Below are 14,546 nucleotides of genomic sequence, written 5' to 3'. Positions count from 1 at the left end.
ATGAGGTACACATCGGACTTCCCCATCCTTCCGCATTACCCACCAGGTACACCCAGGTCCTTGAGCAAAAGCAATCCCGCGGATGGGCTTGCCTTTGCCCGAGGCAGAACTAACCCAAACCGTCTTCCCTAACATGTTCCGCATGTGCACTACAGGGACTTTATCCCCTTCTACAGGATGCTGAGGTTTTGACTGGGCAGGACCAGCCGGGTTGGTGGATCCTCTGGTGTTAACCAGCCAGGTGGCCTTTGCTAAATGAGTATCCCAGGTTTTGAAAGTCCCACCCCACATTGCTCTCAAAGTGGTTTTTAGCAGCCCATTGTACCGTTCGATCTTTCCAGAGGCTGGTGCATGGTAGGGGATGTGATACACCCACTCGATTTCCCGATGGAATGCACCCATGAGTGCTGAGGGAGCTGGCGGATGTCATTACTGAGCCACTCTCCATCATCTTTGAGAGGTCCTGGAGGACAGGAGAGGTGCCCGAGGACTGGAGAAAGGCCAATGTCACTCCAGTCTTCCAAAAGGGCAAGAAGGAGGACCCAGGGAACTACAGGACAGTCAGCCTCACCTCCCTTGACAGGGTGGCCAGGGGCTGCACAGTACTTAGCACGCAGGAGGCAGCCCGGGAGGGGTCACTGTTCTGGTTTTGGTTAAAACAGAACCAATTTTCTTTTAGTGAATCTTCCTTACAGCTAAGTTCCTCCAAGTAACTGCATTTTTCGAAAGCTGGCTGCATATTTTACAGACACTGTCCGCTCCAAAGCTGATAACACCTGATGTTTATAGTTACACTGAGCTAATGGTAGGAAAGGAATGCAGAAAAAGGCCCCTATTTATTACTATAGCAGCCAAGGTCACCAATAGACCTCTTAGGTCCCGCAAGGGAGGAGTCGGAAGGGGTTGTACTTGCAGGGAGGGGTGGACAGGACAGGTGACCCGATAATGACCAACGAGGTATTCCATGCCATGCACGTCATACTCAGGTTAAAGCTGGGTGATCACGAGGGTCTCACTCTCTTTGTCCATGGCTGCCTTCTGAAGAGGACCCTGCTCGTTCTTCTGCCTGCAATCCTGATCCAGACTGTGATCCCTGCATTCCTGAGTCCAGTTCCCATCTACTGCAGAATCCAGTCCGGGACTTCCTGGTACCTGCCTGACAGGTGCTGGTGGGATGCCAGCGCCATGGGACCCAACTCCGGGAAACTCAGTATTGGTTTTGTACATTTTGTTTTATTTCTCTTATTATTAATATAATTAGTCTTATTAGTGTTATTAGTACAGCTGTTTGTATATTCAGTTTGTAAGTTTCTCTCCCTTTTCCTCCTTTTTCCCTTCCCCTGGTGGGAGGGCGGAGGTTAACAGAGAGCATCTGCCACTCAGTTTATTGCCACCCTGCTCTAAATGGTGACATGGGGGAAAACCTATTTTACCAAGAAAATATTTAATTACATTAGCTAGGTGGTTTCATGATAAAACACATGGAGGGATGAGAGCAGTTGTTAACCAGATTGAGAAAATGTGGGCAGCCCCTGGAATACATATGGCAGTAAAAAAGACTGAGAGTTCTTGTCCCACACTTTGGAAGCTTTCTGATGCAAAACCCAAACAGGAGGTTGGAAGATTGCGAGCGACGGAGGAAATCAGACAGACAACTCAATATGGTTGATAAGAGCTGAATTCGTTTATTGTCCAGATAGCTCTCCTTTTATGCTGTTAATATTAATTATGCCTACTAGTCAAGCAGTGATTGGATATAGCTCTAAGGGTTACATTTACATAGTCCTCCTACTTGCAGTTATCTTACGGTTACAGCTACAGCTAGCTTCCTCTTCTAACATCCTGTTTACGCGCTGCCGAGGATTTCCAGATGCGGCAAGGACACTGTGTCCTTGCCGGGCACCCGCAGCCTAGTCATGCTAAGGTCTCTAGGCTCTGCTCATACAAAGGTTCAATGGAGTCGTGGCCCCTTTCCTTTAGCCAATTCCCAACAATTCCCCCTTTTTCTTTTTGTATGAGCATAGCCTGTTGAGCTGCTTGCATAAACAGTTTCTTAATACACGAAAATATACATGAAAGACATAGCAACACTACCATTACTATTATTAGCAACAGAATTAAGCTTTGTAATAGGCTGCCAACCCACCCCCCAAGGTTAAGCATATTTGTTAGACCTTCCAACCCAAACAGTCCAGTATCCTGTTTTATCTTCTTTGAGTGGTCCATTTATTGCTGGATTTGCCTGTGAATGGCACTAGAGTTATCCTGTAGGTCCATACAGCACATACCCTCAAAATCTTCACACCCATGACCATGCACTAAAAGCAAAAAGTTAATAGCCATGCAGTTCTGCAATACAGCATGTTGAGCATTAAATAATGAGTCAGCTAACTCCCCCAAAATCAAGCTGGTTTGATTGGCCTCTTTCTCAGCCCAGCATGCAAGTTTATTAATCTCGGTATTAGCTTTTGCTGCAGCTGCTCCTGGGGCAAATATAGAAGCAAAGATTATTTCCCATCTATTCCATAAATTAACATCATCATTACAGGTATTTGTCAAGACGGCTGTACTCCGTCTAGTTCTTCGTACCCTCTCGCTTATCTGGGTATGGTGTTAGGGTAACGCTAAACTAAGCTGTCCTATTGTGCACAGCCCGTGTGTCTAGTAATGCCATTAGCGAACGACGCTCTGACCCATGCTGCAAGGTAACAGTAACCGATGGCCGCTGACCCATGGCAAGTGTTAACATTGCTGCTGCTCCCGTTGATCCAAAACCTGCAGATCCTCGCGTTCTTTCCGAGGTCACAGGAATAGCTGCAGCAAGGTGAGGCAGAGGAATCAGCTGTGCTACCTTACTTCATGCTGGAATGTGAGTCGGTGGAAACGGTGTGTGGGCTACAATAATGATTTGGCCCGTGTAATCAGCATCGATAAGTCCCGGTAAGATGATAAGTCCTTTTACCCCACTGGATGATCGGCCTATCAATAAGGCTCCCGTTGCTGTACCATCAATGATGAGAGGTCCAACCGTGATAGTGGGAATCTTTTGGGGACGGTTGTCTATCAACGTTATCGCTACTGCTGTTTCCAAGTCCAGGCCGAGGCTCCCTCTTGTGGCTGGTCGGAGAGCGGAGGCGGGAGTGAATTGATCCTCTCCGTTGTCGTTGGGGTCTGCCACGATGCTAGTGTGTCGACTTGGGCTGGGGCCGCTACTGTTGTCGGCGCGCAGCGGCTCCTCGCGCTCATCTGTCCGTTTCCCAACCGGCAACATACAGCGGTAGCATGGCTGTCCGAATTACATCGCTCGCACCACACAGACAGAGCTCGGCATTGTCTCTGGTAATGTCCCTCTCGGCCACACTGAAAACACTCGTCATTTTTAGTCCCGAGGGCTTTGCGTGCTTTGGGGCGGGCGTCCAGTTGCTTTAAAGGGGCTAGTGCCGTGAAAGCTTGAGTTTGCGCTTGGATTAAATCTCTCCCTAACTCCTTCATCGCCTCAACTAGCATCGCTTGTGATCCTACTGGCACCCTACTCATACGTTCTAACATGTCTTCTACCGTAGCGTTTCCCGGCAGAGTTAACAAAATAGACTTAGTGGCTGAGTTAGTATTTTCCATAATGCACTGTCGTAACAGCGCTCCCTTCATCCATTCTGGTATATCCGCCTGATCAATAGCACTCGTTACCTTATGTACAAAAGATGCAAATGATTCCTCCCTCCCCTGCTTAAGAGACATATAGGATGGAGAGGGAGGGGCTGTTATCACTGACCCGATATACTTTCTGCCATACTGTAATCCTTGGCCTCCACTGCATGCCTCATGATTTCCCCCCAGTTAACTCGTAATGGTCGCGGGAGCCGAGGAGGGGTTGAACAAGGCGCTGGAGTCTCGTTTCCAGAGCCCTTACTTTCAAAAGGGGGAGCTGATGGTTCACTGTGATCGGTCTTATCGGCGGGGGGCACAGTATCCGACTGTTCTGCTGCTGGCCGTTTAACTGCCACCGGCCCTCCAGTATGAGGCATCGGACTGTAGCCCGCACCGTAAGACAGTGACCCAGGAATAGGGGTGCCCCCACCCAGCTGTTCTGTAGCTACTGCCACCATCCTTTTCTCCACCTGATACCTTTTAACCTCATTTGTCACCTCCCTCCATGGTTTCATAAGTTTCTTTGCTGTTTTATCTTCGTCAATCACTAAGTCCCATAACTTATCTCCAAACTTCTTCCACTCCTCCAAAGTAAATAACAAGTCTGGATTCCTAAAAAATCCATGTGCTCTCCCAAACGTTACTAATCCAGATAACTGCTTTATACAGTCTACATTTCACTTGTCTAAAAAGCGCTGTAATAATTCTAGGGCTACCTCAATACCCATAGCGTGCACTCAGCCTTCTTCTTGCAGCGTTTCCAGCAGCCCCGCAGACAGCGAAACCCTTTTGGACGGTTCGGGCACTCCTTCAGGTGATCGCGACGATAGTCCGGCTACGTCTTATGCGATCTCGGCCCCCCGACAGCTGCCAGTCGGTGCTTCTCCGCATCCGTCACCCCTTTTCAATGCTCCATTTCAGGTCCCTGTTCGGGCGCCACTTGCGAGCGATGGAGGAAAACAGGCAGACGACTCAATATGAGTGATAAGGCACTGAATTCGTTTATTGTCCAGATAGCTCTCCTTTTATGCTGTTAATATTAATTATGCCTACTAGTCAAGCAGTGATTGGATATAGCTCTAAGGGTTACATTTACATAGTCCTCCTACTTGCAGTTATCTTACGGTTACAGCTACAACTAGCTTCCTCTTCTAACATCCTGTTTACGCGCTGCCGAGGATTTCCAGATGCGGCAAGGACACTGTGTCCTTGCCGGGCACCTGCAGCCTAGTCATGCTAAGCTCTCTAGGCTCTGCTTGTACAAAGGTTCAATGGAGTCGTGGCCCCTTTCCTTTAGCCAATTCCCAACAGAAGATGACCATGGGCATACTTCCCATTACAAAAACTGCATATTAATTATGCTGACATGCCTCCCATGTGTGGACTTAAGCACCTGCTGGTAATCATGGATCAACTCTCAGGATGGGTAGAAGTTTTTCCCACCAGGAAAGATGATACTGCTGGAGTGGTCAAAGCACTCTTTTAGGAAATGATTTCCAGATACAGAATACCTGAAACCATAGAATCCGATAGGGGTTCTAATTTTTCAGCTGGAATACTAAACAATATCTATAAAAGTTTGGGAATACAGTGACAGCTACATGTTCCATATCATCCACAGTCCTCAGGACAGGTGGAAAGAATTAATAGAACTCTTTAAAATAAAATTGCTTGAACTTGTAGTCAGGTAGGTTTGAAATGACCTGAAGTTTTAGGAATAGTGCTATGGGATATTAGAAATATGCCTCGCCAACCTCTAGGGTTGTCACCAGCAGAAATAGTGTTTGGCAGGTGTGTGTGCTGACACAGGCAGGACACAGGAACAACCACAAAACCACAGATGAAATGCAAAGGATAAATTTATTTTTGTTACCTCACCAACCGGGGGATCCCCGAAGCAGCATCCGGGCAGAGGCACACAAGTGGGGACGCAGGCACTATGGAGCTTGGTCTATGCTAGAGGATCACTGAACCTGCTGCTTCTGCCTGTATATATCAGGGATTCACTCAGGTGTAGTTTACCATTGTGCTTTGATCCTTCCCACAGCAGGGCAGGAATCTCAAGCATGTTCGATAAGGTGCCTTTGAGTCTATCACAGGCCTATGTTATCTAAACACAGATGTTCTACTTGTTCAGCACACAAGACTAAACAATGATTAGTATGATATATGTGTTTTTCTACGTCAGCTGCAAGTCACTTGAGTGTGTTTAGAGTCCTCCTCACTAATCTATTGCAAATACAAAAACACCTACAAGAAAATAGGGCACAAGCCAGATGGTTTCAACCAGTAGCAGCTGGAATGCAAGTCTGGAGATGCAGTAATGATAAAAGTCCACTCTTGCAAAACAAAACAAAAAAATGGGTGGGTCCGTATACTGTGTTATTAATTTCTTACTCTGCTACAAAGGTTGCAGAAAAGGATAACTGGATTCACCACTCATGTTAAACAATTGCCCAAAGAACATCAGTTACATGGACTACTGTTGACCCCGCGGGACTCTGTCAATCCTACCTTGGAGATTGAAACCGGGACCATTCAAGCTTACAAAGGCTGAAGGAATCCCAGAACCATGTTGGGTTTATTTTCTTTCTAGAGCCACCTGGACCAGGGAGTCACCCACTGCTTGGCCAAGTGGACCATCAGAGACCGTAAATCAAGGACAGCATCCTATTTAGTGTATTCACCATCCTTATAGAGTGGCAATCACTCTAGGCTCAGTTTCAAGAGGGAAAGGTTTGAGATGGCATCAGGATGGTTGGCTTTGGTTATCCTGCAATAATTGTGGCCCAATGTCATCCTGGGCGGTGTATTAATAACTGATATAAAGGTCGTTGGGAGAACCATCATCGAGGTTGGGGCTGGGGAAATATAACTAGAAAAGGTACAGCCAGATACATAAAATGGTGCTGTGCATGCAGGTGGCACCAACCGCCCAGTGAAGAAGAGCTAGCCATGAGACTCAATGTTTTATTATTGGATTATCTTCTGTACCTTTTAAAGACAGCAGTAGAGTGGATTACCCTAGTTCTGGTATTAACCCTTCTTTGTATAGGTGTTTTGGTTCTTTTTGTTTTGATTGAAAACAGTGGGCAAACCATCATCAAAAGGGGCTCAACCATGCATCAACTGTGAGAGTTATTTTCAAAACTGTGTTAGTACAACACCTTTCTTTACTCCTTTTACTAATACCTCCTGCTCTTAGTTATAAGGAACACAATTCCTTTGTGTTGTTGGCCCATCACATGACCAACCTAACTACCCGCAAAGGAGTCCAAAGTGCATACAACCTCTCAGAAAGTGGTTACAAAACTTGCTCTCTGGATGGGGATTATCATCGTGGTTTGGTAGTTTTAGTTCATTGCTAAAAAGTCTTTTACCCATGGTTATTATGCTTCTGATAGCCTGCTGCGCTTTTACTTGTATTCAGGATTGTTTACAGAATATGTTTATGAAATCTGTACAAGGGTATTGAAGGGTTCTCATATAAGACCAACTATAGATGGGCGGGGATGCCCCAAAAAAACAAAGGGAGGACTGTTATAGAAGGAGTTTGATTAACTGTATTCTCTCTGAAGAGTCTTGTTTAGCATTAGTAGCTTAGAACTAGTAGCTAAAGTAGTTGAAGCCTTAGGCCACGAGAGCTGACTGAGAGTAAACTTTTTGATAAAACTAATGCTGCTAACAGAACTAGCTGAATCTGGCAGACGTGAGCAGAATGAAGAAGATAAGGACCAAGGAAACAATTCCAAGAGAATGAGGTACCTTCAGAAGAAGGCCAGCCCAGCGACAGTGAAAACCAATAAGAAAGCAAGAGAATTAAGTGATTGGACTTGGGGATCGAGTGTTAGATGGTACGGGTATAATTGAGGGGCACTATCTGGGGTAGGGATCCCTCTCTGGAGGCACCCAGCTTGAGCTGTAACCTGAGAACTAGTAAAAGAGGAATTGGAAACCTACATTAATTAGTGGGATTCTAGGGTCCGACCCTGTTATGGTGGCAGGTGTGCACAAATCCATAACAGGAACAGAGAGGATTTCCACATTTTTTTCCTGGGTTGCTTTCCTGTCTTCAGCAGGAAGGTCTCATGTTTTAGACCACACTTATTTGAATGCCAAGGACTACAGTAGGGCTACTAACAATGTTACATACTTGAGATGCTCCTCTGGGGTCTGGTCAACTCACTGCCCTGGAGAAGCAGATCAAAACTATTGTCAGAGGAGTATAACGGAACCCTGCCCACAACCTGTGCCCTGAGATAGCTTGGAGGTTTCTCCCTGCTCAAACCCAAGCCTGGTATAGCTAGCTTTCTCCCAGAGAGGGTCTGCTTTCCTAGAACAGAGGCACTGGAGAGATGGAGTCTTGCTTTATCCCAGGAAGTGGTGTGTCCGTACCTAGCAGTCCAGAGGCCAAGTACAGAGGTCTGTCAGGGGAGAGGGGAACAGAGCAGGGAGCTGTGTGTATCCTGAGCACAGCCCAGGCATGGCTAGTGCTGCTCCCAGGGGTGACCCCGGGCACTTGGGCCAGCCTCCCCTGTTCAGTGCTCCAGCCATGCTGACACACTGTAGGGGTGTGAGCTTTACCAGGATCTGCCAAACCTGCTGGTCCTAGTCCTGACCGAGGCTCTCTCCCTTTGGGGTTGCAGACCTGCCTGCAAGGAAAACCCCAACCTGTGCCCAAACAGAGGCATGGCTGGCTGTGCCACAGGGCTGATGTCATCTGCCTTGGCTGCTGGCTCCAGGGTTAATTAGAGCCTGTGACACAGCTGGGATGGTCTCCTCCCCATTATGCCACCTCTTCTCGTGCTCACCTCCCTCATCTGGCTTCTAAGCTTCTTTTGCAACACTCTGCAATCCACAGCAGTGCTGGAGACCTGCTCCTCTCCTGCTAAGGGCTGAATCCCCCTTTGTATCTTGTAGGTGACCCAGTTGCTGCCTCCTACCTGGTACAGGCTCTGTGGAAACTGCATCGAAAGCAGAAGGCAGCTGCTCACTGGCAGAAGTTCTCCCAGAGCCCCACTGGGGAGGATGGGCAGCAGGAAGGGCAGGGAAAGTGTGTAGAGGGATCTCAGCTGGCCACACAAGAGAGCTCCAGCAGCATAGCCCATGTGTCAAACTGTGTGGACAGTTTAGCTCGGCTCCTGCTAGCCTGCATCCGCAGCTCAAATGTGTCTGAGGAGCTTCCCCCCATGTCTGCTCTGAGAGACCACAGGCTGTGGCTTTGCAGGACTCCCCGGGGCACAAAAGAGCTGACACAGAGCCAAATGTAGCCCTTAATGCTGCAACACTCCCTTCTCTTTCAGGCCCTTCCCTTTGTACCTGGTTTTGTGTCTGAAACAGGTGACCTTCCCACACAGTGAATCCCTTGCCAGAAGCATACAGGATTACCTCGGGACTCTAAGAGTGAACCTTTGCAGTCATGACCTTGACACTGCCTGGAGCTGCTATGAGCCTGTGGGCTATGCCCTGGGTTCATGGGAGATCAAGGGCAGAGATATCCTCATTCCTTTGAAGTTAGCATTGGCTGTGCTGCTCTATGCAGTGGAGCTAGCTCTGTGCTCCCTGCTCCAGAGAGCTGGTTCCAGAGCCAGACAGTCTCATAAAGCAAAGGGTTTGTCAGATCATCTGTCCTATCTGTGCTTTATGTACTGGCACTTTACTCGGTCACTGTAGTTTGCAGCCCAGAGAAGTGGTTTTGGCTGAAGCACGCAGCTATAGGCCTGATTTCTACGACTTCTACTGCCCTGTGTTAGCCAGGGAAGGTGACAGTGTTGAGACCCATGCCTGTGTGTCCCCTGCGTCACTGGGGGTGGGGGTGTGCTTGTGCCAACTGCACTGATACCTGTGAATGTAGCAGATGTAGCAGATGCAGATAAAAGTTATCACTTTAAGTCTCAGAATCATTGCGCAACAGATTAATTAAAACCAAAGCAAGTCTTGGTTCTTTGTGAATAATTGGGACGGTTGTAAGAAAAAGGACTCCTGAATAATCCCACTTAGACAGCTCGGCCTTGGGATAGCAGATGTGCAGAACCATGAAGATAGGGAGGCTACAAAGTGACCATAAGACTGTGTCGCGTTAAAAGGGGGTAAGGGGAGTCTGATAAGTGGCAAAAGGAGAGCCCTCTCATTGAGTCACGAGGTTCAGAGAAGACCCCCTTGCGTTCTAAACTCTCTCTCAGAGGAGAGTCTAGGTGCGGCTGGATCTACTCCTAGTTCCCAGACTTGGTCAGCGGTTTGTCTAAAGGGTTAAGTGTGTAGCCACTTCTCAGATTCAACTTGCCTGTCAGAGCCCCTCCAAGGACTTTCACTGAAACAGTTTCATAAAGTTGAAACAATAGGTAATTTATTCAGGCGACAGGTATCACAGATTTGGGATTGCCATTGTTAAATACACTGTCTACAAAAGTTGAGCTCAAAGTAATGGTTTAGCGCTTTAGTTAACAATGTGTTCCCGGGGATACGTCTGACAAAGTCAGAGGCGCGACTCTTACCAAAAAATCATCCCTTCTTGGGGGGGGAAGAGAGGTTCAGGCCCATCGACCCATCCGTCAGGTGAAGTTCTTGCTTGGCTTCTCCTCCCAAAGAGAGTTTTCAAGTGCCAATTTTTATATGTTTGAAAATCTTTTGGTGAGGTGGGACTAAGTCAATTATTGTGTATCGATTGGCTCTCGGCATGGAATGTCGTGTAGTCAGAAGCGGGACTCAGCACTGTGACACGCCTTCGGAGCGGGCATCTTGGTATGTGCTTCCGGGGGCCATCTGTTCTTTATCCAAAGCGCTCCACTGTGCCCCACAGATCACTTGGTTTACAGTGATGGGCTATCCCCCCTTACTTCTGTCTGATAAGATAAGCACCAGTTAATTGCTCCCTTTGTTAGTTCTTGACGCCTCAGTCCAGCATGTCTTTTGTCTTGCATTCGACAAGTCCAGCAAGGCCATCGACTACAGACTGTAACAAAGCAACCTTGAAGAACATGGTAGACGTGATATTAGAACTGAGTTTGTGCAGAAGCCAAATAAATCGCCAGATCACAGAAACCAGACACAACAATTACAAACACTATGACAACAAACACACAAAACCACACAATTATAGTCACTACAGCACACAGAAACATAGAATCATAGAAAGTTTTGGGTTGGAAGGGACCCCTAGAGGTCATCTAGTCCAACCCCCCTGCAGCAAGCAGGAACACCGCTAACTAGGTCAGGTTGCTCAGAGCCCTGTCCAACCTGGTCTTGAATGTTTCCAGGGATGGGGCCTCCACTACCTCTCTGGGCAACCCGTTCCAGTGTTTCACCACCCTCATTGTAAAGAATTTCTTCCTTATATCCAGCCTAAACCTACCCTGTTTTAGTTTAAAACCATTACCCCTCGTCCTGTCACTGCTGTCTCTACTAAAAAGATTGTCCCCATCTTTCCTATAGGCTCCCTTTAAGTACTGAAAGGCTGCAATCAGGTCTCCCCGCAGCCTTCTCTTCTCCAGGCTGAACAAGCCCAACTCTCTCAGCCTGTCCTCATAGGAGAGGTGCTCCAGCCCTCGGATCATTTTTGTAGCCCTCCTTTGGACCCGCTCCAACAGGTCCATGTCCTTCTTGTGCTGAGGGCTCCAGAGCTGAACGCAGTACTCCAGGTGAGGTCTCACCAGAGCAGAGTAGAGGGGCAGAATCACCTCTCTCGACCTGCTGGCCATGCTTCTCTTGATGCAGCCCAGGACACGGTTGGCCGTCTGGGCTGCCAGCACACATTGCCGGCTCATGTCCAGCCTTTCGTCTATCAGTACCCCCAAGTCCTTCTCTGCAGGGCTGCTCTCAATCCTTTCATCCCCCAGCCTGTATTGATACCGGGGATTACCCCGACCCAGGTGTAGGACCTTGCACTTGGCCTTGTTGAACCTCATGAGGTTCACACAGGCCCATCTCTCCAGCTTGTCCAGGTCCCTCTGGATGGCATCCCGTCCTTCTGGTGTATCAACTGTACCACTCAGCTTGGTGTCATCTGCAAACTTGCTGAGGGTACACTTGATGTCGCTGTCCATGTCATTGATAAATATATTGAACAGCACCGGTCCCAGTACGGACCCCCGAGGGACTCCACTCACATGCCCAAGCACACCGAGTTTTCAACATAAATCCAAATATTACAGACAGACAGAGACTTACAAACAGACAGGGACTTACAATAATTATCACTGTTAACAACAACAGTATACAATTATAATCACAACTGTATTCAACATATAACAGACAAACTCCTGAGCCTCAGTTTCAGGAAGGAGACTTGCCCTTCAGTTCTGTTTCAGGAAGGGTACTTGCCCTCCTCCCCAGGGATATAGCCCAACCCTGCAAAGCTTTCACTACGACTAACAGGCAGGCAACAAGAAATAATACTAGAAGAATGCCTTTACCTTATTCATGGTCCTTGCTCAGAACTATTCGGTCTGAGGATTGGAGGTTCTCCCCGAGAATCCCTCGGTGGTGGCTGGAGGTCCTGCGATCCTTTGGATCTATGATGTTCAAGAACAGGACCCCACCTGGGTTGCCAAAATCTGTTACCAGAAAGTGGCAAAATAATTCACTCTAAAACTTAAGTTTGGAGTTTTAGAAAGCAGGCATTCTTTATTGCAGCACTGGACACACAGGGGATAGCTCCGCCGAAGTGTGCGTGCCGAAAAGACACAATTACTAGATATTTATGCTATGTTAACATACATATTCATTAAATTTCTGAGAAATGCTTATCATATTCATGGTTTTTCTGAGAACTCATTAGCATATGTTAATGTCCTTTGCGCATGTTTGTTGGCGCCTCTGGGTGGTCATCAGGGGTCTTCAGATGAAGGCTCATTCTCTTCATCATGGTGCCCGCTGTTTGACCTTTGTTTCTGCACAAACTCAGTTCTAAGATCACGTATACCTTGTCCTTCAAGGTTGCTTCATTACAGTCTTATGGTCACTTTGTAGCCTCCCTATCTTCATGGTTCTGCACACCTGCTATCCCAAGGCCAAGCTGTCTAAGTGGGATTCTTCAGGAGTCCCTTATCTTACAACTATCCCAATTATTCACAAAGAACCAAGACTTGCTTTGGTTTTAATTAATCTGTTGCGCAATGATTCTGAGACTTAAAGTGATAACTTCTATCTGCATCTGCTACATCTGCTACATTCACAGGTATCAGCTGCAGCCTCCTCTGAATGCCAAAGGGGCCTTGAGTGGGCTTTGCCATGCAGTTCCTTCAGACAAAATATCTTGGAGAGCGAGGGATGAACAGAGGAGAACGAAAACCCAGATGTTGGGGGACAATGCCTTGCTGGGAGAGGTTAAATTCAACAAAGCCAAACTCCAGACTTGCAAAAAAAAAAAAAAATCGGGGAAAGGAGCCCCTGAGTCCCTTTGGACGGAGAGGAAGGGCTGTCCTCCCCCCCTTCACCCGGGGGGGAATTAAAACCTCTGGAGCACGTCCCCCCAAAACCTCGCCGAGGCCTTCCCGGGACCGCCCCCGAAGAGGCCAAACCCGCCTCGCTGGCTAAGCTCGGGTGCTCTCAGCGCACTCTGGCTGTTCCCCGAGCACCCACCTCTCGCCCCTTATGATTGGCTGTAACCCTCACCGCCCGTTTCCCTTTCCTCGGGCGCTAGCCAATCGCGAGGCGAGGCTAGCCCGGATGGCTGTCTTGGTGGGACTTTCCGCCTGGATTTTCCCATTGGTGGATTTTTGCCATTGGCTGCCCGACCCGTGTTGCTCTGTAGAACAGCCACGGCAGGGACAGCGCTGCGATTGGCTGACGGGTGTTGCGCTTGGCTCGTGACGATTGGGAAGGGAAAGGAGAGGGGCGGGGCGGAGGAGGGAGAGCGCTCGTTCTTTTTTTTCCTCGTGCCCTCGCTTCCGCCTCCCTGATTAGCTGAGGCGCTGTCCGGGCGGAATTTCTGATTGGTCAGCGCACAGTGTTGCTAGGCTGGTGAGGTAGCGCGGGGCGGAGTTTCCCCTTCCGATGAGTCGGCTTTGAGGTTCAGTCAGTACGAAGCCCTTTGGCCTGCCGTTATCGCCGCGAGCTTGCCTTAGACCTGCCGTTGCCCGCTCTGAGGAGCCGCTGCCGGCCGCCTCTCCTCGCCCCTTTCCCTCCCAGCGCTATGGCCTCAGGATCCGAGTAAGTGTGGGCCGCCCGCCGGCAGGCCGCGGCCTAGGCCCGACCGCAGTGGTGCTGGGCCCGGCTCGGTCTACCTCTTCTTACCTCGCCTCCGCGCGGCGCGGCGCTGCCCGGGCTGGGTCCCGCGGGGGGTCCAATCGGGCTTCCAATCCCCCTGTGTCATGCAGGCTCTGAGGAGGTGGGGGTGTGGCTGGGAGGGGGATAGACAGCTTCTCGAGCGCGTCCGGCCAGGCGCGCCCCCGCAGGGGTGCCCTGCGTGCTGTCGCCACTCCCCCCCCCCCCCCGGCCCTGCACCTCCCCAGGAATTGTCGAGTCATGGGGGGGGGGGCGAGGCCTGGCCAGGCCGGGCCTCCCGCTGGGCACTGGCCGTGCCCCCGCCCGGGCTAGGCCTCAGCCAGGGAGGGCTTTGTCTTCCAAGCCCCGGAGCGCCGGGCAAAGCGGCGGAGTGGCTGGTGGGGCAGCAAAGGGGGAGAGGCATGTCCCGGCCTCCTCCCCACAGCGGCCCTTGGGTCAGGGCTAGAAGTGATTTGGCATTAGAAGAGGCGGCTATGTTGTGCCAGGCTGGCCTCTGTGGCAGCTGAGGCAATCGGCTATATTTTTGTCTCCGGTGTCTTGCCTTACTCTGTTTTCAGTTCCAGGCTGAGGGTCCTGCTCCTCAAAAATGAGTTGAGTAATACTGGTTTCTCAGCTCCCAGCCCACATGTGCAAGCCAATTCATTGCCCCTTGAGAGGAGTAAAAATAGAACCTA

General features: G+C 49.3%; 2 protein-coding genes across 4 annotated transcripts in view; one reads left to right on the top strand and one right to left on the bottom strand.

The window, feature by feature from the left end:
* Positions 1 to 1,674: 1,674 nt before the first annotated feature.
* Positions 1,675 to 14,070, bottom strand: LOC142365448 (deoxyuridine 5'-triphosphate nucleotidohydrolase-like). Of its 3 annotated transcripts, XM_075446260.1 has the most exons (4): positions 13,882 to 14,070; positions 12,060 to 12,200; positions 10,143 to 10,615; positions 1,675 to 4,587 (listed from the first exon to the last, which is right to left on the bottom strand). In XM_075446260.1, exon 4 carries the CDS (start codon positions 3,269 to 3,271, stop codon positions 2,858 to 2,860), a length of 414 nt encoding a protein of 137 aa, XP_075302375.1. In that variant the 5' UTR covers positions 3,272 to 4,587; positions 10,143 to 10,615; positions 12,060 to 12,200; positions 13,882 to 14,070; the 3' UTR covers positions 1,675 to 2,857. The 3 variants fall into 3 exon arrangements, 1 of the variants encoding a protein (XP_075302375.1); XR_012766479.1 differs by lacking the exon at positions 1,675 to 4,587 and having other exon boundaries at positions 10,034 to 10,615; positions 12,060 to 12,185; XR_012766480.1 differs by lacking the exon at positions 1,675 to 4,587 and having other exon boundaries at positions 10,034 to 10,615; positions 12,060 to 12,158.
* Positions 13,616 to 14,546, top strand: part of LOC104336830 (transitional endoplasmic reticulum ATPase) — a 46,749-nt gene continuing 45,818 nt past the window's right edge. Inside the window, exon 1 of the mRNA XM_075446259.1 lies at positions 13,616 to 13,797. Within this exon, the coding sequence (XP_075302374.1) occupies positions 13,781 to 13,797 (17 nt within the window). The 5' untranslated portion in view covers positions 13,616 to 13,780. The remainder of the gene's footprint in view (positions 13,798 to 14,546) is intronic.

The sequence above is a fragment of the Opisthocomus hoazin genome, chromosome W, assembly GCF_030867145.1.
Source record: "Opisthocomus hoazin isolate bOpiHoa1 chromosome W, bOpiHoa1.hap1, whole genome shotgun sequence".
Taxonomy (NCBI): Eukaryota; Metazoa; Chordata; class Aves; order Opisthocomiformes; family Opisthocomidae; genus Opisthocomus; species Opisthocomus hoazin.
This window is presented reverse-complemented; position numbering and strand designations above follow the sequence as displayed.